The sequence below is a fragment of the Lolium rigidum genome, chromosome 6 (genome assembly GCF_022539505.1).
Source record: "Lolium rigidum isolate FL_2022 chromosome 6, APGP_CSIRO_Lrig_0.1, whole genome shotgun sequence".
NCBI lineage: Eukaryota > Viridiplantae > Streptophyta > Magnoliopsida > Poales > Poaceae > Lolium > Lolium rigidum.
Window position 1 is genome coordinate 172,759,505 of NC_061513.1, and position 27,162 is coordinate 172,786,666.

At 52.1% G+C, this 27,162-nt stretch overlaps 1 protein-coding gene across 3 annotated transcripts; it reads right to left on the reverse strand.

The window, feature by feature from the left end:
• Nucleotides 1-16,995: 16,995 nt before the first annotated feature.
• LOC124658891 lies at nt 16,996-18,162 on the reverse strand. Of its 3 annotated transcripts, XR_006989375.1 has the most exons (4): nt 18,057-18,151; nt 17,693-17,853; nt 17,401-17,600; nt 16,996-17,284 (listed from the first exon to the last, which is right to left on the reverse strand). XR_006989375.1 is itself a non-coding variant. In XM_047196886.1 (3 exons), the coding sequence occupies exons 1-3, from the start codon at nt 18,123-18,125 to the stop codon at nt 17,456-17,458; spliced, it is 372 nt and encodes a 123-aa protein (XP_047052842.1). In that variant the 5' UTR covers nt 18,126-18,162; the 3' UTR covers nt 16,996-17,455. The 3 variants fall into 3 exon arrangements, 2 of the variants coding, with proteins under 2 accessions (XP_047052842.1, XP_047052841.1); XM_047196886.1 differs by having other exon boundaries at nt 16,996-17,600; nt 17,693-17,850; nt 18,057-18,162; XM_047196885.1 differs by having other exon boundaries at nt 16,996-17,600.
• Between the last annotated feature and the right edge of the window lie 9,000 nt (nt 18,163-27,162).

Here is a 27,162-nt window from a genome sequence, read left to right on the forward strand (position 1 = left end):
ATGGGAACAATAGCATATACGAAGGGGAACAAGATCGTAGACAGAGGGGAACAACAACTTAGACAGAGTGGAAAAATAGCATATACGGAGGGGAACAAGATCGTATTAGAGGGGAACAACAACCTGTACAGAGAGGAACAAATAGCATATACATAAGGGAACAAAATCCTAGACAGAGTGGAGCAACAACCTGAACGGAGGGGAACGAGATCTTAGATAGAGGGCAACAACGGCCTACACGGAAGGGAATAAGTGTATGGACGAAGGGAAACAACATCCTAAATGGAGGGGAACAATAGCTTACACGAGAGAAACAACAACATAGACGGTGAGGACCAACCTCATAGGTTGAGAGGAACATGAGCTTTCGTAATGAGGAACACGAAACTCTTACAAAAATTTATAATAAGAAAAAAATCAAATTATATGGAACACAAAATTATGAAAGAACACGTTTTTGAAAAAGGTAATAAGAGAAACAAAATTACACATGAAAGAAAGAATAAACAATATAGAAGAAGAAAGAAGTACACGGGAACCAATTATTTTAAGTGACTAGAATAATTCTAGTCCAAAAAGAATTAAAAATACAAGAAAGAAACAATATAAAAATATAGAAAAGAAACATACGAGCAAAAAAATAGGGAAAAACGAAACAGAAATATACGTATCTAGTAGTATATTACCTTGCTAAAGCTCTCACTATGCTGGTCGCTGGAGAAATAGTTCACGATGTGGCCGGCCAACCAGCAGCGGTGCGGAACGAACGAACCACAACTTGTAGCCTCGCTGCGGTGCGCAACGAACCAACCAGAACTTGTAGCCTCGTAGGGAACGAACGAAGCATGGAACCAGAGCTAGCTTCAACGGGTCGGCCCACGGACGAACATCCTTTAGCGAAATGGTGCTAGGACGCGCGCGCTAGGGAGCAATTTCCCTTCCCCACGTTTAATCTTTAATGTTAAGTGGATCTTATCCTTTTATTCCTTTAGCCTATATATAGAAAGAGCTCATATATTGTACGTACCAGTTGACAGAAAGATCAACAAAGATCTCTTTCCAAATTTTTCACGGTATCAATTTACTTTAAGCATTCGGTATACCTTTGTTGTTTATCTACTTCGTCTACGTTGTACACCCTTAGGATCGGACATCTGGCAGAGGTTGCACAACAATAAGATCGAGCCTAGAGGCAAGGGAGTAAGACGGACGTTGAGGGTTGCACCTCAGGGTGGGCATTCGGTTTTAACCGAAATTTCGGTTCGGTTTTGCGGTTTTTGAACAAATTCGGTTTTCAAAAATGGTAACCGAAATTGGCATGAAAATTTTGGAAACCGAAGATTCGGTTAACCGACAAATTCGGTTCGGTTTTCGATTAAAACCGAATGAACCTACTCACTTGAAACAAATAGTAGGCATCACCGAAGAAAGCAAATAGTGATTGACATATCAACAGAAAAAGCATCAGCTGCGCAAGAAATCGACAAATGAGCACCAATCGTGGAGGGATGATATTTGGTAGGCTGCGACACTCGTGGTACATGTGCATCACTCGTGAGCGATTAAAAGGGGTAGCTAAGACTTCGAGCGACGTGTTCTATTATGCAGGCTTCACGCTATATTCAGAAAAAGCTAGTACATCAAAGACCAAAGTCATACATTGAATGAATAATTTTTGGAACATCAAACGCAATTGGGCTTCTATGGAATGATCGGTCTATGCACAAATTGATGGTAGGTTACTCAATTCGGTCTATTCGGTCTTGTTCGGTTGGTGGGGCTAAAAACCGAATTCTACCAAATTTAATTCGGTTAGTATAAATGGAAACCGAAAAAATAGCGGTTAATGGAAAAAACCGAGATTTCGGTTAGTTCGGTTTCGGCTTCGGTTCGGTTTTCGGTTTCACGGTTTTTATGCCCACCCTGAGTTGCACCTAACAGCATCTTCAGTCACTTTTTTCAAACCCCGTCAGATAATAGCGCCGGATTCAGTGTTTGGAGACACCGCCGTTAGTTGTCGCTTTTAGGTCGCGTTGTTTCCAGCTGCGTTCCCTAATTAAATAGAACTTTTTAAAAATATTAACATGAAACACTTGAATTCATTCAAATTTTTTATATATGACAAAGATTTGAATGAAATATGAGCAAGTTTAAACATAAAATAAATTAATGGCGCATGCGGCAGTCGGAGCGGTCATAATACTGGAAGTTGTAGTCACGTCCTGCTTGCCATGTGGGTCGACAAGCTCCTCCTTCACCGCGTCGCTAGGACGAGCTTCATCATCGCCGCGTGTGAGGTCAACAAGTGGCATGCCGCTCTCGCGGATGGACATGACGATCACGTCCTCAATGTTGCCCGCCTAGAGGCGTCGTTCAGTGATAACATGAACATGGCATTGTATAACGGCGTGTCGACGGGGTCGTCGCTGCTTGTGACGAGAAGCTGCCGGCGGAGGAGCGCCGCCACCTCGTTGTCGTCATCCTCTTTCAGTTCTGCCTTGGGGCGTAGAAGGCCTGCGCTACCACAGGCTGCCCACTGCTGCTGGGCGCCGGCTCGCAAATCATTATGCCGCCACCGCGTCTAGGCCAGGGCGCCAAAGTCTCGTGGTCATTCTTCACCTCGCGCTTCGACACGGGGTAGGGGAGACGCGATAGGAGGTTGGCGTCAAGCGCATCGTACCTGAGGAGGATGAGTGGGAGGAGGACAAACGCGAGGTCATCCCCCTCGGATGCCAACATGATGGTGATGAGAACGGGAACAACGGCATCTCCAGCATGGGGGCTCCGTTGCGGAGGCCGTCGGCGGCATCGGAGAGGTTTCACCCCGACATAAGAAACGGATGCGCCCGTCATTTTTCCACGAAGTGAGCGACCCGATGAGGCCATCGGTGCTGCGCAGTTCTTCTTCTCGGCGAACTTTCAAGAAGTCTGCCTACCACCCGTCATTGTCGGTGGCGGCCCAGGTGGGATCGGCGCGCTCCTCTGGGCTTAGGCGGCACCGCTAGGCCCTGATCTCGTCGCGCCAACGATCAGTCCCTGGCGCGGGCGCAGGCAGGATGTCGATCCCGTTGACGGCCATCTTCCAGCCACCGCTGCTCAGGGGTATGTCCGGGGGTGCAGGGTACCTCGCCATGTACAACACCCATACCTCCGCAACGGCGAGGGTGTCGCGCCCGAATCCGTTGGCGGCCAGAACGCTCCGGTGGCTACTAGACATGGTTGAGGTGTGGGGGGCGGCGCGAATGGTGTGGAATAGCCGTGAATGCGGGTTCACCTTTTATACAGCGGCGACAGACGCAACTGCGGGTGGTAGAGCGCAATAACATCGGGCCGCATGACCAAGCGGCCAAGCTGTATGGCTATTACGCCGCTTGACCAGAGGTAGGCGACGGGTTTAACCCCGTGCATGCCTCTCTGTCGTTGACGAGCCGGGCCTGCCACTCGTGGCACGTTTTTTAGTTGCGTTCGGCGCTCCCGCAACGTCTCCAATTTAGCGGGATGGATTCAAGGCGTCTGTCGTTGAGTATTCGACGGTACCCCGGAGGAGGGATCCTCACGAGGGGGAGAAGAAGTAGGGGCCATAGGGCGGAGAGTCCTCGGGACGGTGGTACGTGATTTACCCAGCTTCGGAACACCTGCTCGAGGACAGGGCCTACTGCTTCTTGTCTGCAATTATATGGGCGCTTTCGCGTTGTTACAATGAGTTGTGGTTGTGCCTCTAGGGCTCCCGGGATCCGGCTTATAAAGGCGCACGGATCTAGGGTTTACATGGAGAGTCCTAGCCGAAATACAAGTTTCCTAACTATGGTACAATGTCTTGCCGTGTACGTCAAGGATCCGCCTTCCATCCATGTCGTACTGGATCCGGATACCTTATGAGCCTCCACGGATCCGACCTCCTTTGTAGGTCGGTTGGAATCCGGCTCCCTGCTCCTGGGCTGGACTTCATCCTTCATGATCTACAGCAACTGGGCCGCCCGATGGGCCACATGCCACATCACCATCTGTGGGCCACCCGGGCTTGCCGGATTTAGGCCATGCCGTTGATATACCCATAAAGTATACCCACAACAGTAGCCCCCGAAGTTCTCCAAGATTCATCATTCCTCCGACTTCATTCAACTCGGATCCGAAGAGAATCTTGAAGAGCTTCCAAAACTTTCTTTTTTCCTCCGACTTCATTCAAGCGGAAATCATTGTCCTTCTATAACTATATCTTCAGCGGATTTTTCGCGTGCGTTGAACTGAACTTCCTTTTTTCCCGCGCTAAATTTCCGGAGATGCAAATCTTCAGCCGGAAATTTCAGAGATTGCCCAGTTCCAATTACCGCTACCTCGATATCACCGCTTTAACCTAAGACACGTGGCGGACATCCAACGGTGTGACCGTTCCATTTCCGCCATTGGATCCGGCTCACGAATCTCCGCGCGTGGCCTATAAATACCCGCGGCGAAGGTAAGTTCTTCATTCGTTTCACCGCTCTAGCCACTTCGTCTTCTTCCTCCCGCCGCGCCGCCGACCGGATCTCATCTCCGACGAGCTCGCTCACGGGAAGCTTCATCCGCCGCCACCCCAAGGCCAACCTCGACCCGAGATTGTCACGGTTTATCGGGAAATCTGATCCGCCGCTGATTTGTGGTCAAGCGGAGGACGTCGCACCAACTCCGGCAATCTCACCTTCGCCGGCGCGCCGAATAACCGCCGCGCCATTAACGGTACGTCCGCCGGACTTGTAGAAGAAGAGGTAGTTTGGACTTAGGCTAGTTCCGGCTTACTCAGCTTAGCTTATCACATGGGTGCAGCCGGAAGCATGTCACCTAGCTCACCCAAGTGCACGGATAGTTCTCCAAACATCCCTGAACCCAGTTCATTGGAACCAAGCTATCCGGAGCCTTTAGCATTCCTGCCACCATATGTTTCCGACATCAAGTTAGCTCAACCATTCTCCGCATCTTCCAGCAACGCACTAGGCCGGATCCCCAACCTCAAAGAGATCCAAGAAGAGCTCAAGGGACAAGCAAGGATGGCAGCTAAGGTGCAGGAGGCGGAAACGAAGCAAGCTTCCAAGGCCCGGATCCGAGAGGGCGAGAAGGGACAGTGGTGGCCTTGCGAGACCAAGGATTTGGAACTGAGGGACCTCCAAAGCGAGGGCATGATTTCTCCGCAATGGAGTTTCATGCGAGACTCTGTCACCCCCAAGCCAGATGCGGACGAACTGGTCCTGACCAAAGCCTGGGTTGAGCGCGGTCTATCGCTCCCCTGCTCGGAATTCTTCCTCTCCATCCTTTCCACCTACGGACTTCAACCTCATAACATCTATCCGAACTCATATCTACTCCTCTCGAACTTCGTGACGCTCTGCGAAGGGCACCTCGGAATTCGTCCGGACGTCCGCCTATGGCAGTTTTTCTTCCGAGTGAAGAAAGAAACCAAGGACAAGGCCATGGTGAACTGCGGGAGCATGACCTTCATGTTCCGACCTGGCCGTATGTATCCACCTCACTCCTCCCACGAGTCCGTCCGGTACTGGAACGCCAGATGGTTCTACGTGAAGAATGCCACAGTTCCGGGTGTCCACGAAGGGCTGCCTAAATTCATCAACAAGCCTCCAGAAGAACGTGATAGCTGGAGCTTCGTCCCCACCCTCGCCCAGTTTCTGATCTTGGAAAAGGCTGCGCGAAGGATCTCTTGGTTAGTCCACGATGGGCTAACCGGAACTGAGATCACATTGAGCTGGTTTTCTCGGCGGATCCAGCCGCTGCGGTACAATGCACGCTTGATCTGCGTGTATACCGGGGCGGATGACCTTCTCCGAGTTACCCGCCACGACCTGCATGCGGATTCTCTCAAGAGGAGAATCAAAACACTTGTGAAGATTAGCTGGGGCCAACCGGTCCCGGAGTTAATAAAGGATATCAAGACCAACGACCAGTGCCCTCCGGTAAGCGTTTGTACCTTCGCTATTTTTAACTTCTCATTTTTTCGAAGTGTTCTAACTTATTCTTGATTTCTTCTCCAGCTCGATACTTTGGCGGGGGAAGACTTCCGCACCATACTCCGAGTCCCCGTCAGCGGCGAAGCGGCGGAGGAGGATCCGGAGGACGACGATGAGGAAGAGGAGGAAGCACCCAGAAAGGCTGCCCCTCGACCCACCAAGCGTCCCTGCGCCAAGCTTTCCGGCTCCAAAGCTGGAGCTAGTGGCGAGGCCTCCGCCAAGAATGCCAAGACTAAGCCCCCTCCACTCGACTCCAGGAAAGCGGAGCGCGAGCGCCTTAAACTACTGACCGCAGCAGGGAAAAGGTCGCGTCCGATCATTCTCGGCGCTGCGTAAGTTTCCGAGCTTGATGCTTCCTTTTTTAACTTGTACAACTTGTTACTCATTTCCTTCACTTGCTTATAGGAACCCGACTACCACCACCGCGTGGACCAACGTCCAAAAAACTATCACCAAATACATGAAGAAGTCTCCGGCTGTTGGTCCTCCTACGCCAGCTCCGCCAAGCATTTCACACGCTGCTCCCCAACCGTCTCCGCCCCGAGCTGAGCCTTCTTCCCCTCCTGCTACTGAAACTCAAGTAGAGATAATTCCGGTGAGTAGCGAAAAGGTGGGTGGAGAGAGCTCCGGAACAAAGCGACCCACTGCTGAAGAAGCTCAGGTGCAGGGTCAGGAAGAGGCGGAAGTTAACTCTTCCGGAAAGGCTGAAGCTGCGGCTAGTGATGCCATCGTTTTTCCGAAGAACTTTGGTGATCCGACTGACGTTACCTCCACCCCCAAGGCTTACGCAACTAAGTTTTTCAACAAGCTTACTGAGGCGGAAAAGTGGGATCTAGAACAAGACCTACTAAACGCCATGCTGAGCAATGCCTGGGGGAAACCTGACGCTGAATCGTCGGAGATTAAGGACTTCAAAAAGGAGGTCGGCCAATTCTGCGACCATCTCCTCTGCAAGCAAAAGGTACTTCCCAGTAGCCCCCAAGTATGTAGGCGGAAACTAGTCAATAGTTAGCACCTAAATACTTAGAAAAAACTCAAACTGAAGATTTTCCGGCAATAATGCTTCGAAAGGATCCACTGACGCATAGCGTAACCAGAATTTTACGCCTGCTCTGTTTCTGTTTACAGGAACAGCAGGCGCTGCACTACGAGCTGCACAAGAATATTGCCTTGCAACGTCGCGTCACCCTATGCCAGGCGAAGAAAATCCAAGCTGCTAAGGAAGAGAACGCAGAACTGAAGAAGCAGCTGGCGGAAGCTCAAGGTTGGTTTCCGGCCACACTTACCATTAATTCAAGTTCCGACTGTCATATTGGATTTAACTTAACTTTGAATAGGTGCATCTTCTTCCCTCGCGACAGCTTCGTCTGAACTCGAGAATCTGCGCTCCGCTTACCAAGCTATGGAAATGAAGCTCGTGGAGGCGGAACAAAAGCGTGAGCAGGCGACACCATCCAAAAGCAGCGGAAAGAAATCAACGGGCTCCAGAAGTACATGGACACTGCGGAGAAGCACTGGGACTTACTCAACGCAGATGTCATGGGTATGTATCCGGAGCTTACTAAATAGAGCTTATCCGTTGAACTCAATCTTATACTTATCTCCGTTTATCTCATGCAGAAACTCTTGGATATGACGAAGAGCGTCAAAGCCAATTTCCTCGGGATGATCTTCTCCAGCTTGCCGGAGATGACTTTAAGGATCTTATCTCCACCTGCCGGAAGATTTGCCATAATTTGGCTATTAAAAAGAGCCGTACTTGCAACGTTTGCAAGCTTATTCAGAGGATGGACATGCTTCCGAAGCTGGTTGTGGATCTTCAAGCTTTATCAGCTCGAGGCGCTGCTACGATGTCCCTGGCCATGTGCTTGGCTCACTACCCGGATCTAGATATTGAAAGGGTTACCTCCGGTGTACCTCCCACTTCGGATGTCAACGCGCTGCTGAATGCAGTAAGCGGCTATGACACCCGCATCACCCGAAGGATCCGTCATGAAGAATTTTATGACAAGGTGGTACTTCCTGCTGGCGAGCCTCTTGAAGCGGAGCTTCATAAGGAACGCGAAGCGGAGATGCGACTTACCTGATCCGGCGACGGAAGCCAGTACACCTGGAATAGCTCCAAGGAGGCCAGGAAAAGGAAGTCCAAAGGCAGTGCAGCGTCTCCGATTGAAGAGGGTGAAGAGAGTGATGATGATGACGTGTCTTCTCAGCCTCCAACTGAAGAAAAGGACGATTCTCCTCCGGCCAAGGGCCAGTGAAAAACTTATTCCTGTGGCAAGAAAAACAATGCATCATTTTGGCCCCCTCGAGGGTTTGTAATATAACTTAAATTCTTAAGTAGCGAGGGACGAAACAACTGCATCTGGGCGGAAAACTTATCTTGCGATCCTTTTTTATTTATATGAATGCATGTTTCGTTCGTTGAAAAAGCAAGTGCTAGTTTCAAAGTTTTCCGGCTTGCTTACTTGACCTTCCACGAGCCGGAAGACCTTTAGCCGGAAACGCTCGCCTGCGGCGACGAAGCCCAATGGCAATCTGTCAATAACCGCGGAAACAAGCCGCCAGCCAAGGTGCCGGAAGTCGCTACCAGGAATCCATGAGTTCGCAACGAAAAATTTATCCACCAGAAAACTTAAGCTTACGTCCCAAAGGAAGATTTTGAAAATCACAACTTTCATACACGCCTAGCGGAAATATCCAGCTCTGCGGTTTTAGTCGGAAAACATACATGATCTAAAAATGAACAAGTAAAGGAGGTAAAAGACTCAAAGAGTGAACCATATGCTTTATTTAATTGATCATGTGTAACTATTATAGAGTATGTAATTCGAAAAAATTGCTAAGTGTGGAAAGGACGTAGCTGTGCTATATTCCAGGGTCGATCTGTCTCATCATAAATGTCATCCGGACCCTCTCGTTTTTGTTTCCGGTACCAATTTGCAGGTCTATCTTTTTTCTCGCGGAAATCAACGAGGTAATATGATCCGTTGTGTAGCGCTTTGCTGATGACAAAGGGTCTTTCCCACGGAGATTGCAACTTATGCTCTTTCACCTGCCGAAGACGGAGGACCAGGTCACCTACCCTAAACGAGCGATTCCGAACTCGACGGCTATGGTAGCGTCTGAGTTTCTGCTGGTAAATGGTGGAACGCTGGTCAGCTAAATTCCGAGCTTCTTCGATCAGGTCCACAGATAGCTGTCTGGCCTCATCAGCTGTATCTTCGCTGTAGGCGAAAACTCGCGGTGAATCGTGAATAATGTCAGAGGGAAGTACTGCTTCAGATCCGTATACTAGGAAGAAAGGGGTAAACCCTGTTGATCTGTTAGGGGTAGTTCGTAAACTCCACAAAACAACATCTAGCTCTTCTGCCCAAGCTCCGGTTGCACGACGCAGCGGTTCTTCAAGGCGAGGCTTAACTCCGGCTAGTATGAGGCCATTGGCTCGCTCAACCTGCCCGTTGGACTGTGGATGCACCACATATGCTAGGTCAAGTCGGATCCCTACGTCATGACAATAATCCTTCAATTCTCCTTGAGCAAAGTTCGTGCCATTGTCTGTGATTATGCTGTGTGGGATGTCGTATCTCACTACGAGACTGCAGAAGAAATTTTAGTGATGTAGCACCATCGACTTTCTCTCACTGGCTTTGCCTCGATCCACTTACTAAACTTATCAATAATGACCAAAAGGTACTCAAAACCGCCAACCATATCAAGCCCCCAGACCGCGAACGGACATGTGATAGGGATGGTCTTGAGCTCCTGGGCTGGAGCATTTGGTTGAGTAGCGTAGTACTGACAGCCTCGACAGGTTTTCACTAGTTTCTCAGCATCTTCTTTAGCTGTGAGACAGTAAAGTCCTTGCCGAAAGGCTTTTGCAACGAGAGATCTGGGAGCGGCGTGATGCCCGCAATCACCAGCATGAATCTCTCTGAGGATTTTGATGCCATCCTGATTTGAGACACGTTTCATAAATACCCTGTTTGCGCTTCGTTTGTAGAGCTATCCATCAACTATTGTGTAGGATCTTTCTCGTCTGACGACCTGTCGTGCGAGGACCTCGTCCTCGGGCAACTTATTGTGGTCCAAAAGGTAGTCCAGGAAAGGCTTGGTCCAAGCCGGAGTGATTACCATCACCTCCTTAGCCGGAGAAACCACCACATATGGGTTTTCCGGGTTAGCGCCCTTTACCGAAGGTATCCGTAAGTGCTCAACAAAAATTCCAGGAGGAATGGGTTTCCTGCCGGATCCGAGCTTGGATAGCATATCAGCCGCTGTGTTATCGTCTCTCCGGACATACTTGACTTCGTATCCGAGGAAGCATTTGGCGATCTCATCAACTTCGTCTCTGTAAGCCGCCAGAACGGAGTTTCTGGCATTCCAGGTTCCGGCTACTTGTTGTGCCACCAGGTCGGAATCTCCGCAGCATATGATGTGCTTGATCCTAATTTGCTTAGCGATGCGTGAACCGTGTAGTAGAACCTTGTATTCCGCCATGTTATTTGTAGATTCGAAGTGAATCTGCAAAACGTATTGCAGTTCTTCTCCGGTAGGGGACTTCAGGGTGACTCCGGCTCCTGAGCCTTGATGCTGCTTGGATCCGTCAAAGTGTATGACCCAGGTTTTAGGTTCCGGCTCCAGTTCCGCATCCGGAGCTTCTGTCCAATCCGCGACAAAATCTGCCAGAATATGGGACTTGATCGCAGTCATGGCTTTGTAAGTGATGTCGAAGGCAGATAATTCTATGCCCACTTTATTGTGCGTCATGTTGCATCAGCATTGTTAAGAATCGTTGATAGTGGAGCCTTGGTCACGACTGTCATGGGATGCTCTTGGAAGTAGTGTCTCAGCTTCCTGCTACCTAGGAATACGCCATAGGCTAGCTTCTGAAAGTGAGGATATCTTTGTTTGGATTCCGTCAGTACCTCGCTAATGTAATAGACTGGCCTCTGGACTCCATATTCATGACATTCTTCCTTTCGCTCCACCACGATGACGAGCCTAATGACTTTGTTGGAAGCTGCCAGATAAAGGAGCATAGGCTCTGACTCTTCCGGAGCTGCTAAAATAGGTGGGGAGACGAGTATTTCCTTCAATCCCTGAAGTGCTGCGTCGTCCCAGACAAATTTGTCTGTTTTCTTCAGCAGTTTGTATAAAGGTAGTGCCTTCTCGCCAAGACGGCTAATAAACCTACTGATTGCTGCAACACAACCAGTTAGTCGTTGCACATCTTTGAGACAAGTTGGCCTTTTGATGCACAGGATTGCCTTGGTTTTTCCGGGTTAACTTCAATGCCTCTATGAGAGACGATGAAGCCAAGGAGTTTTCCGGCTGGCACGCCAAAGACGCACTTCAGCAGATTTAACATCATCTTGTACCGTCGGAGGTTCTCAAAGGTTTCTATGAGGTCGCTGATCAAGTCGGACCCTTTCCGGGTCATGACCGCGATGTCGTTGACGTAGGCGTGTACGTTCCGGCCAATCTGGTCCTTCAAGCACCGCTGCATCGTACGCTGGTAGGTGGCACCTGCAACTTTCAAACCAAGGGGCGTGGTGACATAGCAGTAGGTGCCGAACGGAGTGATGAACGAGGTCGCCTTTTGGTCGGACTTCTTCATCCGGATCTGGTAATACCCGGAATATGCGTCAAGAAAACACAGAAGTTCCGCCCCTGCCGTCGAATCAATGACTTGGTCAATGCGCGGCAAGGGGAACGGGTCCTTCTGATAATGCTTATTCAAGCTGGAGTAATCGATGCACATTCTTAGTATTTCAGAATTCTTTTTGGGTACAAGGACGGGGTTAGCGAGCCAATCAGTATGGATAACTTCTACTACAAAACCTGCCTCTAGTAACTTTGCTAATTCCATCCCTATGGCGCGGCGCTTCTTATCTCCCAAGCGTCGCATAGCTTGCTTCACCGGTTTAGCCCCCGGGTTTATGTTGAGGTAGTGCTCGGTGAGTTCCCTTGGTACTCCAGACATGTCAGAAGGTTGCCATGCAAAGATGTCCATGTTAGCGCGGAGAAACTCGACGAGCGCGTCTTCCTATTTGGGGTCCATGCTGGCTCCGACCGACACCTGCTTAGAGCTATCTCCCACCTTGAGGTCGATTTTCTTGGTGTTTATCACGGCCTTGAACGAAGTTTTCTGTTCGGAGATCTGCTTCTTGTTGGTTTGCATCTCTTTTGGATCCACCGCGGCTCTGTAGCCTTGCAACTCCTCTCCAGATATCACGGATTCGGTGAAGGCGGCTTCACCTAGCTCGCACTCATGAGCTTTCTTGTAGTCTCCGGATATGGTAATCATACCATCGGGACCCGAAATCTTGAGCTTGTTGTAGATGTAGCACACTCTTGCGTGAAACTTGTGGTAGGTGGGCCTGCCGAAGATGACGTGGAAGGAGCTCTTGAAGGGCACGACCTCAAACGTGATCATCTCTTCGCGGAAATTATTAACATCGCCGAAGGCCACGGGAAGTCTGATGCTGCCAAGGGAGTTCACCTTTTTACCCGGGACCACACCATGAAATTCAGTGGTGCTGTGCTTGAGCTGTTCCTTGGTAAGGTTCATTCTCTCCAGAGTCTCCAGGTACATGATGTTCAAGCTGGCCCCGCCATCCATAAGGCACTTGGAGAAATCATACACGTTGATGCGGGGACTTACAACCTAGGCATAGCACTCCTTCGAAATGATGGTAGGGTGATCCTGCCTATCAAACGTACACGGAGTTTCCGACCACCTGACGTACTGCGGCACAGCCGGAACTGTGGCGTTCAGGATCCGGAGAGCTGATTTGCTGGCGCGGACTGTTGGAGTTCCTAGGAAGGTGTGATATGCACCCGCACTCTTTTTGACGAAGGGGTTGGACTTGTTAGCTGCGGAACCTTCCTTGGGATCCGGCGAAGCATCGTCCTCATCCATCGCCTTGGAACTGTCTTCCTCCTTGTCCTTGTTTTTTCCCTTGCCACCTTTGCCGCATGGGCGGTGCTTGCGGGCTCGCTTGTATCCTTCTTCCAGGTCAGTCTTGAGATCGTTGACCCACTTGCAGTTGCGATTGGTGTGAGAGGACTTGCCGGTAGCCGGATCTATATGGGCTAAGCAAGGCATGTCCCTGTATTCTTCGTAAGTTTGGGGAGCGCGGGTTCTGGCAACGGTGACCTTGTCCCCACGTTGTTGGCCCCTGCCGGCTCCGCCGCCACGGCCGCGGCCTCTTCCACCTCCTTGACCTCCGCGTTGGAAAGCCATGGCGATCAAGTCGGATACGACTGTTTCTTTGGTCATCAGAGGGATTATTCCACTTGCCGCCGCCGCTGCTGCCGTTATCACAGTTCTTCTTTTGCTGATGCAGGGGTATGGTTGTGGCTGCGAGGTCTCCGGCTGCGTCGTCATCGGCGGTAGTGTGATTGCTGGCGATGTTGATCATGTCATCTGAAGTCAGCTTGTTCTCATTAACCAAGCAAGTAAGCTTGTGCCGCAACAGGCCTCCCCTTTGCAATCCATCTATGAAGGCGTGCATAGCTGTGCGATTGTCGATGTTCTCGCACTCGTTCCTAGTTTGCAACCATCGGGTGAGGAAGCTCCTTGATGTTTCACCCTTCTTCTGGATACATGCATGTAGGTCGCTTGTCGTGGCAGGCCTTTTGTAGGTGCCTCTGAAGTGCTTCTCGAAAGCGTTCTTCAGGTCGAACCAGCAAAAGATGGTGTTTTCCTCGAGGTCGCTGAGCCAGATCCGGGCTGGACCCACAAGGTACAGCTGGAGCATGTGGCAGGCTATGTTAGGGGTTCCACCGGCGAAGGTTACTGCATTGTAGTAATCCTCGATCCAGGTATCCGGCCTTTCGCTGCCATCATAATGCTTCAGGTTTCCGGGTAGCTTGAGGTTCATCCTTGGCTTTGGTTCCTCTCGGATCATCCTGCCAAAGCACTTTGGGCCAATATAGTCAGATCTGTATTCGTTGAGACGTTCCCGCGCGCCACGCGAGCCATGGCGAGGGGATTTTGTGCGTGAGCGAGATCTCCGGCCTTCGCCTCCGCCTCCACCTCCACCTCCACCGCCACCACTGGGTGGTGGGGAGGGAGATCTGCGAGGGGGCCGATGCGGTCTCTTGCTCCCGCCTTCAGATTCTCCTCGCCCCTCGCGCTGCTGACTCCGGCTTCTGTGGCTGCCTTCACCATGGTGACGGTCGCCTCCGTCGTTCCGGCTTCTGCGGGGCTCCGGCTCGCGCTCCTTGTTCCGGCTCCGACGAGGTTCCGGCGTGCGCTCCGTGTTCCTATTCCTCTGAGGGACCACGTTGTCGCGGATGTTGATTCACCAGGCCCATGGTGTCTAGTGTTTCCGGCCGGATTATGGCGGCGAGGAGGTGGAGGACGCGGGTACCCATTGGGCGGGGGTGACGTGTTCCGGTACTTGTCCCTACCAGTGTACATCGCATCCTTTCCCTTCTTCGGGTCTGACGGAGGCGTCTTTGACGGTAGGGGGATCGGATTTGGGTGTTCTCTGGTTCTCCTTCCGCGCTCTGAGGATCCGGTGCGCGACTCGTCGTCATGGTGCCTGCTTCTGGAGGCGTCCTTCTGCGCAGTGGACATGCATAACTCTAGGTTAGATTCCAACTTGCGCGGAGTGTCTGCCTTGCTCTGCTGTCGTACTGCTGAAGCGACGAGTGTGCGGAGGTGGTTGATGTCGATTTCCTCATTCTTCTTGGCCAAAATCTCCGCAGCCTTCTGCATGTTTTCCTTTGGAGTTGTGAGCGGCTGCTGATCGGAGGGAGTCGCAAAGTTGATCTTGCGGGGGCCGATAGCATCCCGTCGGATCTTGTCTGCTTCCTTGTGAGCATCTTTCATCATGGACTCCCAATGTTCTCGGAGCTTTTTGGCCTTCTGCAAGGAGTCAACAGCTTCGCGCTCTCTTTGGAGGAAACCATCCATTACTTCTTGAGCCTCTTGCCTTTCTTCCAGCATCGCCGCTGCGGTGGTGGAAATTCTCTTGGCGGTAGCCAGCATCTCCTTTCTTGCAACTACTAGAGCTACCGGATCTGCGGCTTCCTCCGGAGTTATAGGCTTGGTGGGAACTTCTGTGTGAATTAAGGCTCCTATGCCTGCTTGCTCCACGAGTTCTTCCGGGGTCAGGTAATCCTTGTTCCCTGATTCGGAAGGCCCTGCTTCCATGGGGTCGGAGGGAGTTGCTTCTTCGTCGGCATCCTCCCCTAGCCCGGTTATGGTCGCTAGGACCTGCTTAGGTGGAGCGGATTCCGCTTCGGCTTCCTCTTCACCCTCTAACTCTTTCAGAGCTTTGTTGAACTCCTCTGTGTTCATGGTTGAAACATCGTCGGAAGTTGGGCTTAGATTGCCCAGGATTGATTCTTCTACATCTCCGACATCCTCTTGCTGTTCGGGGGCTTCGCTTTCTCCGACAGCCTCTTGCCGTTCCGGGGCGTCGCCGGCTCCGGCAGCCTCATCCTGCATGGGTCCGGCTTCTTCCTGAGGAAGAGCGGTTCCAGCGGTATTAGTGAGGAGGTGCACGAAGTGACACCTTTGCTTCTCTAACACCTGGGAGACCCAGGCGGACCTGCATTGGTCTTCCACCGTTGTTTCCTGCTCAGGGGCGGATTGGGTGGGTTTTGAACTTTCCAGATCTATGGCGGAATCTTACTTAGGAAGCTCATGCATCTCAGATCGGATCTTCGCAACTGCGTCCTGCTCAGCGGAGGTCGCGTCAGCGTTACTTACCAGTGCGTTTCCATCGGAATCGATGGTTTCGCCAATGAAGATGTGTATCCCGCCAATCGGGATGATGGAGAGCTTGACGGGGTTTGTCTTAGCCGGAATCCAGCACTCGTCCTCCGGGACGATAGGAAGGTTTCCGGTGTACATGACGCGCCCCACGGCGATGGTGTCGCCGATGCCTCCGAAGGTAGAACCCTCCCGGTTCCCGGCCTCCAGACGCCGCAGGCCCCACGGTGGGCGCCAACTGTCATTGCCTATTCGACGGTACCCCGGAGGAGGGATCCTCACGAGGGGGAGAAGAAGTAGGGGCCATAGGGCGGAGAGTCCTCGGGACGGTGGTACGCAATTTATCCAGCTTCGGAACACCTGCTCGAGGATAGGGCCTACTGCTGCTTATCTGGAATTATATGGGCGCTTTCGCGTTGTTACAATGAGTTGTGGTTGTGCCTCTAGGGCTCCCAGGATCCGGCTTATAAAGGCGCACGGATCTAGGGTTTACATGGAGAGTCCTAGCCGGAATACAAGTTGTCTAACTACTGTACAATGTCTTGCCGTGTACGTCAAGGATCCGCCTTCCATCCATGTCGTACTGGATCCGGATACCTTATTGGCCTCCACGGATCCGGCCTCTTTCGTAGGTCGGTTGGAATCCGGCTCCCTGCTCCTGGACTGGACTTCATCCTTCATGATCTACAGCAACTGGGTTGCCCGATGGACCACATGCCACATCACCATCTGTGGGCCACCCGGGCTTGCCGGATCTAGGCCAATGCCGTTGATATACCCATAAAGTATACCCACAACAGCGTCGAACACCATATTAGACCGCGCCGGATGAAAAAGAGCGTTAGGATGCATAACTGAAAACAGCTAAACGTTCAACGCATTCTAAATCCCTTTAGAAAACCGTTTAGAGGGTGCAGCTACAGATGCTCTAATAACCCCCTAAACTCCAGAGCGAGCAGGAGAGACCAAACAGGTCAGGCCTTGAAGAACGTGCATGCTGGCAATAGGAATTGGGTTTCTGGGATCACCACTCGACCTGTGGATGGATCTGATTCGTCATCTTTTCACTGAAATGCTTCGTGTCCGCTGTAGGATTTAGTCTGAAAGCCACACTGTCATAATCGGGCATGGCTTGTTGTTCAACTAGAACTGACCGCCCGCGCTTGTTGTGGTGCCGGATCCTGATAATCTATTTTCAGACATATCAATTAATGTCCCTCAAGATTGAAGTGCCAGACAACGAAATCTGCCAAACTCAACGTTAAAAAACCTGCTGAACGATCAGCTCAACCACACAATACCCGTATTGCCTCTTTTCAGTTTCAGCGTACAAAGAAAAGAGAACATTTACCAAGGTGTAACAAATACTGAAAATCGGCAAAATCCAGTAGTTGGAGATTCCAATATATGACAACACAGTGACAATGTATGATTTCCGCAAGCAGTTTATGGGAGTGAAGCCACAGGTATAAATCACCATTCAATTAAGTATCACATACCATGATCGCCCACACCTGATTCAGTTACCACTTAACAGAGCACCTGTTCCATGCAGCTTAGAACAGCGCATGGTGTTAAGAGTAAGAGTTAAATTATTATATGCAAAAATCCACAGTATAACGCGATAATTATCAGACACCATAAACAGGTTTTGCATAATACCAAGCCTACCTATTTGGTCTTACATAGCATAAGCAGAGTGGACCAGCAAGCCCTAGGCTATTGTTCACCAACGAAGGAGTCTGTTGAACGCGTGCGCATATAGGGACCGTTCACAAAATTCCGCTCCCATCAAGACACCAAAAACAACAGACGAGATAGTGACCAGTACCACCACCCCGTTCCTTTTCAGCCCATCGATCATTTTCTCCCTACCAAAAGGATGAGCATAATAATGAATGAATGTTAGGATCGCTTCATTTGAGTATAAATCAAACAAGTTGTAGCGCCTCCAAATAATTACCTCTCAGCTTCAGCTTTAATTCTAGCTATCTCGTCATCAATAATACTAGCCATCTTGCCATCTATGTCCACTCCCTCTTCTTCTAAACTAGCCAACATATGTTCAGCCTCCTTAGTCTTCCTAGCAACATCAGCTCCAGCTCTATTGCCGGATCCACCCTGCTAGGATTAATTAGAGAAATAAGGTTGAGATGGTAATGCATAAGCGGGGAGGAGAGAGCCCATGGCAAAGCATATACTTTGTTAGTGTAAAAACAATTCGATCGGGGCCTGCTAGTTAATTCGGAGACAGACGATGGATCTCATCAGAACTAGCTAGTCGGACAGCAAATTGCAGGCATCGAAGGTGGAGCGGAACTAGGTACCTCCGCCGGCGGAGAATCACGGGAGGCCACATCCTGCGGACGAGTGCTGGAGGAAGAGCGCAGCGCCATGATGGAACCGTCACGCCGCAACAATCCGGAGGAGGGGGCGTCGCCGCGTCGGGCGTCGCGCGTCGGCGTGGGTTTCTGTTGGGAAGGGGACAACAGAGCCAAGACCCGCTTCCTTTTTTTTATGGGAAGACCCGCTGCCTTTGTAGCTCTTGGTGGCGAATAGTAATACTACAACTCGAGTAATCATGGGATAATGGGCTGGCCGTCCGGCCTCTTGGCCCCGCGTCACCACAATATAGGGCCACTTCTTTTGAGCTTCTGGAGCGGCTTCGAGGTTCCACGCAGCTGAAGCCCAAAAGAAGTGTCCAGCTGGAGGGCTTATTTCAACCGCGAATCCAGCCCATAGTGCAATTTGCAGAAACTGCTCCAGACCAGTTTCCCGAGCTTCTGGCTCAACAAACCCAAACCGTACATAGATTTGCCCCTCTTTTCCGTCCAAATTACAGCCAAGTGCCACTCTGCTTCACATAACGGTTCGGCATGTAACAAAAAGAAAAAGGAAAAAAACGATTCAGCCCCAACTCCCGCATCGTGCCCTGCTCGGCTGCTCCTATGTTCCTATCGCATGGACGAAGCCGCCGCCGCCGCAGCTCCACCCCCGGCGCCCTGGAAGCTCCACCATCAGGGACTGGCCACTTTTTCTCCACCCACAGCAGGGACCGGCCGCCGACGAGCTCTCCAACCGCGTCTCCACCTGCGGAAGGACGGCGCCCGCCTCTCCACCCGCAGACCGCCGCCGGCGATGAGCTCTCTCGCTCCGCCCCGCCGGCTGACCGTCAAGAAAACCGAAGCGGTATGCCGCCGGCTACCGAAGACGTCGAGCTCCACCTCCGCCTATGCTTGAAGCCCCGAAGGCCTTGAGATCCGCTTCCTACTTCTGACCATACTCGTTGTTGCTGCTAATGTTCCAGATCTTGTGTATTTGTAAGAAGATTCGTGCTTCAGATTGTTAAGATTTGGAAAAGTTCCCATGTGTCAGGATGTTGGTAATGTTCAGATTTGATCTTGCCATGTTTATTTGGAAGAATTCTATTTTACAACTTCACATAGTATGAATATTCAGAAAATGATTTTTCTACTGGTGTGTATTCTATGTATTACTTAAAATAGAAAATCTCAATATGAAAACAATAATAAGCTACACATCAAATTTAGGGGCAGTAAAGACCTTACACACAAACAAGTCTAAACTTCGTAAGCCCAAAAGAAGGGGGTGAACTGTTTCTAGGGAGCTTCTCTTCACCGGAGTTTCTCCCCACCGAAATCTATAAGCCGGCTTCTCCATAAGCATAAGCTCAAAAGAAGTGGCCCTAAGTATGGCCCAGCTAATGTGTTCTTTCCCAGGATCTTACTGAACCGCATTGATGTTTATAATCCTGTTTCATCATTCCGTTAAGCTGAGGTGGCATCTTTTATTGGTTTATTGAAGCCAGCATAGAATCCACGCATCACTCTCACGTGGCTGGAGGTCATGACTTACTGTATAAATTTAGTGATCGATCGTTCATTCCATGATTCCAATGTTCCTATCTCCCTCGTTCTCTGTCCCATCGAAGGCTATGTTTCCATGCTGATGTTCGTAGATATCAATATATATATCCTCTAAGTTCTCTGTCCTATGGAAGGCTACCATGGGGTTGCCGCCGGGATCAAAGTTCTGCCTGGAGAGACAGCATGAAACACGTGCAAAGCTGAAGCATGATTTTTCAGGTCAATAATCATGTCATCATGGTCAGCTATAGGAGCAAAATTTTGTGGATTCTCAAAGTAGTCATCAACGAAAGAAAAAAATTGATCTCCATTGCACTAGCATCCTTCTTTCTGTTTAAAGAGGGGGCAAAGGATTTGCCTCCATTCATTAAATGAGTAGGAGAGTCTTGACAAGACAAAATAAAACAAAAAAGAAGTTCCTAAGAGACTACTCTCCCGTTATTACAAAACTCAAATGCTTCGCACCTGCGGCGATCCAAAGTTTAACCTCATACTTGATGATTTGAAGTAAGATGGTTGGGGCGCCGACTTACTATTGTAAAAAAAAAAAAATTTCGAGGTTGACGGGGGAAAAACCCCACCGTTTGTTTTTATTACTCGAATGGCCAAGCAGCCGGTCTATATGTACAAGGGTGAGAAGTACAGGGGGGAGAGAGTGGTGAGGTGACGAGACTCAAGTAAGCTTGGTCAAGACATAGGACCGCAGCCTATCCAAGCCGTCACGGCCGTCCGGCGCCATCCTCCAACGCCAAAGAGCAAGGTCGTCGCAAACACGTAGCAACGTGGAACTCGGGGTCGAGGGTCTTCCGTTGAAGACAAGATCATTGCGACTCTTCCAGATGGCCCAAAGGATCGTCGCAACTCCCACCCGCCAGGTGGGGACCGGAATCCGGAGGGGGGGATGGATGTCCCAGATGGAGAACCGCCCGTCCGGGATTGAGACATCCAACCGGGCCCAGACTGAGGAGGCAAGGCTGCAGTCGAAGAACAGGTGCCTCCCAGTCTCGGCAGAAGGGCAGGAAGCGCAGAGCTCGGACGGCGCGCAATGCTTGTAGAAGAGGTTCACGTGGGTACTCAGCCGATCAATGTCGAGGAGGTATGCGAATATCTTCAGCTTGGAAGGGAGCCGAAGAGCCCAGGTGATGCACGCAGACTCATCCCTAGGACTCGGGGGGGGGGGGAAGCATCCGGTATGCCTCCCGCGAGCTGAAGGCAGGGCCCGAGGCGGAGTCGACGAAGCGGTCGTCGGGGAGGGGCGTGAGGTGAATGTCATCGATGATCCGGCGCGTCAGGACGAGCTCGGCTGGGAGAAGAGGGCGGGGAAGCGCTCGGCGAGGGGACTGTCCGGCAGCCATTTGTCCCACCAGAAAGACGTGGAACGGCCATCCCGCACCGCGACTCGTGTGATAGCGCGATAAAAGGGCAGACATTCCCGGACAATCTTCTCAAGGAACGAGGGAGCCGCCGAGTTTTCCCCCAAGTCCCTACCTGTGTGAGCAAAGAACCAAGTTTTCCAGGGTAACATAGTAGGAAGGTGTAGCTGATGGACAAAGTTAAGTAGCAAGCACCTGTTCTGCCGGTGGAGATCCTTGACGCCGAAGCCGCCCTCCTGCTTAGACAAAACAACCTTATCCCAAGCGGTTAGGCAACGAGCACCAGAGCAAGAATCCTTCCCGGTCCAAAAAAACGCCCGGCGTCTCTTATCTATGCTGTCAATAACACCACGCGGAAGCAAGTACGAGCACATAAAATAAGTCGCAAGGTTATTCAGAACCGCATTACACAGGACAAGCCTCCCCCCGGAGGACAACAACTGGGCACGCCACCCTGAGAGACGACGGTCGAAGGAAAGGAGAAGTGGACCGAAGGCCGAGCTTGGGAGTTTGGTTGGAGAAAGGGGGAGCCCAAGGTAAGCCTGGGGGAAGGTGGAGATGGGACACCCAAGGGCGGCCGCCATGTTGGCGGACTCGACGGTGGGGACATTCATGGGGATAAATCAGGATTTGTGGAAATTGATTGCCAAGCCCGTAGCGGCCGCAAAATCCTCGAGTACTTGTCTGAGGCAAGCAACAGCGCTGGGGGAGGCTTTGCAGAGAATAAGAGTATCATCAGCGTACTGCAAGACGGGACAGGGGATATCCGCGGCAAGGGGGTGGGACAGGAGCCCTCTAGCCCAGGCCTGGCGAATCAGGCGCTGGAGAACATCTGCCACAGGGATGAACAGATAGGGGGAGAGGGGATCTCCCTGACGGAGGCCGTTTTTGCAGCGAATCCAGTCTCCCGGAACTCCGTTTAGGAGGATGGCCGTGAGACCTGAGCGGAGGATATTGTCCATCCAGCCGCACCAACGGTCGTTGAACCCACGGGCCGCCAGGATAGAAAGGAGACTCTCCCAGTTAACCGAGTCGAAGGCCTTCCGGAAATCAATTTTGAAGACAATGGTTGGCGCCTTACGCGAATGGCAGCAGCGGAGGAGGTCAGCCGCATAGACAATGTTCTCCGAGATCCTTCGTCCACAGAGGAACCCCGTCTGGTCCGCATCTACCAGAGTTTGGATAGCTGCCTGGAGCCTAGTGGTGAGGACTTTGGTGATCGCTTTCATGACGCAGTTTTGGAGCGAGATGGGACGGAACTGGGAGGGGTGTGTGGCGGCATCCACCTTAGGGAGGAGGACGAGGAAAGCGCGGTTAATGCGAGCGAGGTCAATGGTCCCGTCGTAGAAAGAGGAGAAGAGCTCTTCAACGTCGGAAGCCACAGTGGACCAAAAGGTTGAGAAGAAGGCGGGCCCAAAGCCGTCAGGCCCAGGGCTGGAAAGTTTGTTCATAGCAAGGAAGGCATCCTTAATCTCCTCAGGCGTGAAGGGGGCACTAAGCCCATCTCGGAGGGGGGGATCGCCGGGGTAAAGGGCATTGAGGTCGAAGCGCCAAACGGGGGGGTAACCGAGCCCAGGAGACCGGAGTAGAAAGCCTTGAGAGCAGTGGCTTTGTCAGCATGCTCCGACAGGTCAACCCTATCCACTGTCAGCAGGGGGATCGAGTTACGACGCATACGGCAAGTGGCGGAGGCGTGGAAGAACTTTGTATTTTCGTCCCCCTCCAGCGCGTAACGGACATTTGCTCTGGTTTTCCAGTAAGCAGCTTTTTCTTTGATGGAGAGGTGTAGGGCGTCCATGGTCAGGGACCGCAGGCGGTGTTCTGGTGGGGAGAGGGGCCGCCCCTCCTCCAACAGATCCAAGAGGAGGAGGCGACGATCATTATCTAGAAGGGCGCAGGAAGAGGAGCGATTCCGCCATTTTTTACAGGAAGACAAAGACGGAGGCGGGCAACAACTCTGGCAGTGGGATCAGTACGGAAGGTGCTCCCCCATGCCGCAGAGATAGAGAGCCAAAAGCGCTCGTGGAGGGCCCAGGCAGGTTCATACTTGAAGTACCCCCCCTTTTGGGATGCGAGTCGAGATGCTGGCAAGCATGGGGACATGGTCGGAGGTGTCCCTGGAGATCGAGGCCAGGGAGGACGCAGGAAAACGGTCGTTCCAGGTATGGTTGATGAACACCCTGTCTAGGCGAATAAGAGTGGGGGAGGCGCGCCCGTTAGACCAAGTGAAACGCCTGTCCCAGAGGGGGAGCTCAATAAGCCCAAGTGTGTTGATAGTCTCATTGAACAGATCTGCTTCGGGAGCAGAGAAGTTCGCATTGTTACGATCAGCCGGGTCGCGGATGAGATTGAAGTCGCCTGCGACCAACCAGGAGCGTAGATATTGGAGTAGCGGAACGTGCTCCCATCGCAAGTCAGGGAGAGGTCGAGGGAAAGGGTATGCCGAGTTGGGATGGAACGCACCAATGAGAAAATCTTGTCGTCCCAAGCCGTAACTAAGCCACCGGAGGTTCCGAGGGATCCGACACTCTCGAAGGAGCGCAGGTGAGAAGGGAGGAAGGAAGCACATTTAAACGACGAGGGCTACTCGAGCTTAGTTTCCTGCAGCCCAACGATGCTGGGTTTGGACAGGGAAAGATCAGCCCGCACAACGTCGCATTTGGCGGGCTCACCAAGGCCGCACACGTTCCAGGAAGCGACACAAAACGAAACACCACCATTCATTAGGAAACAAACGTGAACACCATCGCTACAAGGCAAAAAAGCCGCTGCTGCAAAGACTTTGGCTTAAGGCCAGAGAGGGGATTACACGGGGGAGAACTGACAGGAAAAGGCAGGCACGAGCCAAAGCCACAACACACATCGCTGGGTCTTTGACTGCAGCAGGGAAGCCTGACTACAGGCTCGAAGAACGCCGGCAGAGCAGCTTCCGCCACCACCACGGATGGTGACGGAGGCGGGGGGGGGGGGGCGTCGACGAAGGGCTGCCCGATCATGCGGACAGGGGCAGCACCTCGGAGTCGTCTTCAACAGCGTCAGGGTTGACACCGCAGACCGAAGCGAGCTCGCGAAGACGCAGGGTAGGGATCGGCCCTGGGTCAGAGCAACCACCAAAACCAGCAGCCTCAGCGGCGGCCCGGAAGCGGGGAGAGCCTCCGGTCAGGTCGAACCTGGAGGCCTAGGCAGCCTTAGCTTTGGTAAGCATGGAGGTGAAGGTTGGCGCCTCCTTAGCAGCAAGCCGCGCGCTGCGGCGAGCTTTAAACGCAGAATCCACGGCCCGTTTGCTACGGACACGCTGCTTGCGAATGGAATCCTCATGAGGGAGGTCCATCGCCGTCGCCTCCGCGTCCATGCTGACAGCGGGAGCCTCAAAGGCCTCGCCCGCCAGGCTTGGAGGCAGGAGCACCGGGTCCGCGGCCACGGCCGGCTGCTCGACGGAGTCATCAACTACGACGACAGCAGGGTCTCCGAGCGTGTCATACCACTGTAAGCAAAGGAGGGGTTGGTTAGGACGGGGAGAGATGGAGGGAAGGGTGGCCGGGGGAGAAGCTGCAACACTAACCTGGTCAGCGCTAAGGCCAGCGTCAGGGAATTGACTGGCCAGCCGCTTCGCCAACAGGCGATCCCAGACCTCACAGGGCGAGGCCTTCTCCCGTGGCAGCGGGCAGGAGGTGTCCGCGGGAAGGCCGTCAACGCCGTCCAGGTTGGCAGCGCTTGCGCGGTTGGCCTGGCGCCGCGCGAGGATCCTTGCCCAAAGGTCCAGAACCGGAGCAGCAGGGGCTTGCTGGGCCGGCGGAGGGGGCGGGGGAGAACCGATGAGGGAGTCCTCATCAATGTCACTGAGGCGTGGGTGCTCACGCGCGGGCGAGGCGGTCATGCCATTGGTGTCGAAGTGCAGGGAGGCAACATCCAGGAAGTCCTCCTCGCCGGTCCAAGCACGGACAAGGCACACCTCCACCTCCGTTGTGCATTCCCCGAAGGCGTCATGCACCAGCAGGGTGGCCGGAAAGACCATCTCGTCAGCCATCTTGACGACCACGCGGACGGTGGAGAAGTCTTTCTCTAGGATGCAAGAGGGGTCGATACAGCAGACACTCCCAATGGGGGCGAATGCTGCACGGATCCCATGCGCATCCCAGTGCTCGTGCGGGAAGCCGGTCACAGACAGCATGGCGAAGCGCGAGGACGCCCACGCCGCCCTGTTCGCTCCATCCTCAGGCCGCTCGAGCGTGACTAGGTGGCTGGCGAAGGAGAGGGGAAAACGGGGCAGCACCTCCTCCCGAGCGGCAGCCGAAGGGAAGACAAGGAGCATGGCTCCATAGTCACTTGCCGCCAGCACCACAGGGGGGTTGCCGGCGCACTCCTCCAAAGCACGCCGGAGAATGTAGCCGGGCGCGTCCGCCGGCGGCTCCAGGGTGGCATAGGCAAACCGCCGCCCGTGGCCCTCTTCATCGGCGCGCGGCATATAGACCTGCACGCAGGAGCGCAATGCCGCGGCAGCCGGAGGTGGGAGGGGGGCAAACATGGGCGGCTGATGGCGTGTATTTCACACGTTCGTTGGGAACCCCAAGAGGAAGGTATGATGCGCACAGCAGCAAGTTTTCCCTCAGAAAGAAACCAAGGTTTATCGAACCAGGAGGAGCCAAGAAGCACGTTGAAGGTTGATGGCGGCGGGATGTAGTGCGGCGCAACACCGGAGATTCCGGCGCCAACGTGGAACCCGCACAACACAACCAAAGTACTTTGCCCCAACGAAACAGATGAGGTTGTCAATCTCACCGGCTTGCTGTAACAAAGGATTAACCGTATTGTGTGGAAGATGATTGTTTGCGAAGAAAACGAGTAAAAACAAGTATTGCAAGCAGATTTGTATTTCAGTATTAAAAGAATGGACCGGGGTCCACAGTTCACTAGAGGTGTCTCTCCCATAAGATAAAAGCATGTTGGGTGAACAAATTACGGTCGGGCAATTGACAAATAGAGAGGGCATAACAATGCACATACATGTCATGATAAGTACAGTGAGATTTAATTGGGCATTACGACAAAGTACATAGACCGCAATCCAACCGCATCTATGCCTAAAAAGTCCACCTTCGAAGTTATCGTCCGAACCCCCTCCAGTATTAAGTTGCTAACAACAGACAATTGCATTAAGTATGGTGCGTAATGTAATCAACAACTACATCCTCGGACATAGCGCCAATGTTTTATCCCTAGTGGCAACAGCATAGCACAACCTTAGAACTTTCTGTCACTGTCCCAGGTGTCAATGCAGGCATGAACCCACTATCGAGCATAAATACTCCCTCTTGGAGTTAAGAGCAAAAACTTGGCCAGAGCCTCTACTAATAACGGAGAGCATGCAAGATCATAAACAACACATATGTAATAACTTGATAATTAACATAACATGGTATTCTCTATCCATCGGATCCCGACAAACACAACATAGAGTATTACGGATAGATGATCTTGATCATGTTAGGCAGCTCATAAGATCCAACAATGAAGCACAATGAGGAGAAGACAACCATCTAGCTACCGCTATGGACCCATAGTCCAGGGGTGAACTACTCACTCATCACTCCGGAGGCGACCATGGCGGTGTAGAGTCCTCCGGGAGATGAATCCCCTCTCCGGCAGGGTGCCGGAGGAGATCTCCAGAATCCCCCGAGATGGGATTGGCGGCGGCGGCGTCTCCGGAAGGTTTTCCGTATCGTGGTTTTTCGCATCAGGGGTTTCGCGACGGAGGCTTTAAGTAGGCGGAAGGGCGGAGTCGGAGGGCTGACGAGGGGCCCACACCATAGGGCGGCGCGGGTCCCCCTCTGGCCGCGCGGCCCTATGGTGGCGGCGCCTCGTCGCCCCACTTCGTATCCCTTTCGGTCTTCTGGAAGGTTCGTGGCAAAATAGGACCCTGGGACTTGATTTCGTCCAATTCCGAGAATATTTCGTTACTAGGATTTCTGAAACCAAAAACAGCAGAAAACGAGCAATCGGCACTTCGGCATCTTGTTAATAGGTTAGTTCCAGAAAATGCACGAATGTGACATAAAGTGTGCATAAAACATGTAGGTATCATCAATAATATGGCATGGATCATAAGAAATTATCGATACGTCGGAGACGTATCAAGCATCCCCAAGCTTAGTTCTCGCTCGTCCCGAGCGAGT

Coding starts and splice junctions, on each gene's coding strand:
- LOC124658891 (XM_047196885.1), bottom strand. CDS start 18,125: ATGGCGCTGCGCTCTTCCTCCAGCACTCGTCCGCAGGATGTGGCCTCC. Junction 17,854..18,056: donor GTGATTCTCCGCCGGCGGAG/GTACCTAGTTCC, acceptor AATTAATCCTAG/CAGGGTGGATCCGGCAATAG. Junction 17,601..17,692: donor ATTAAAGCTGAAGCTGAGAG/GTAATTATTTGG, acceptor TCCTTTTGGTAG/GGAGAAAATGATCGATGGGC.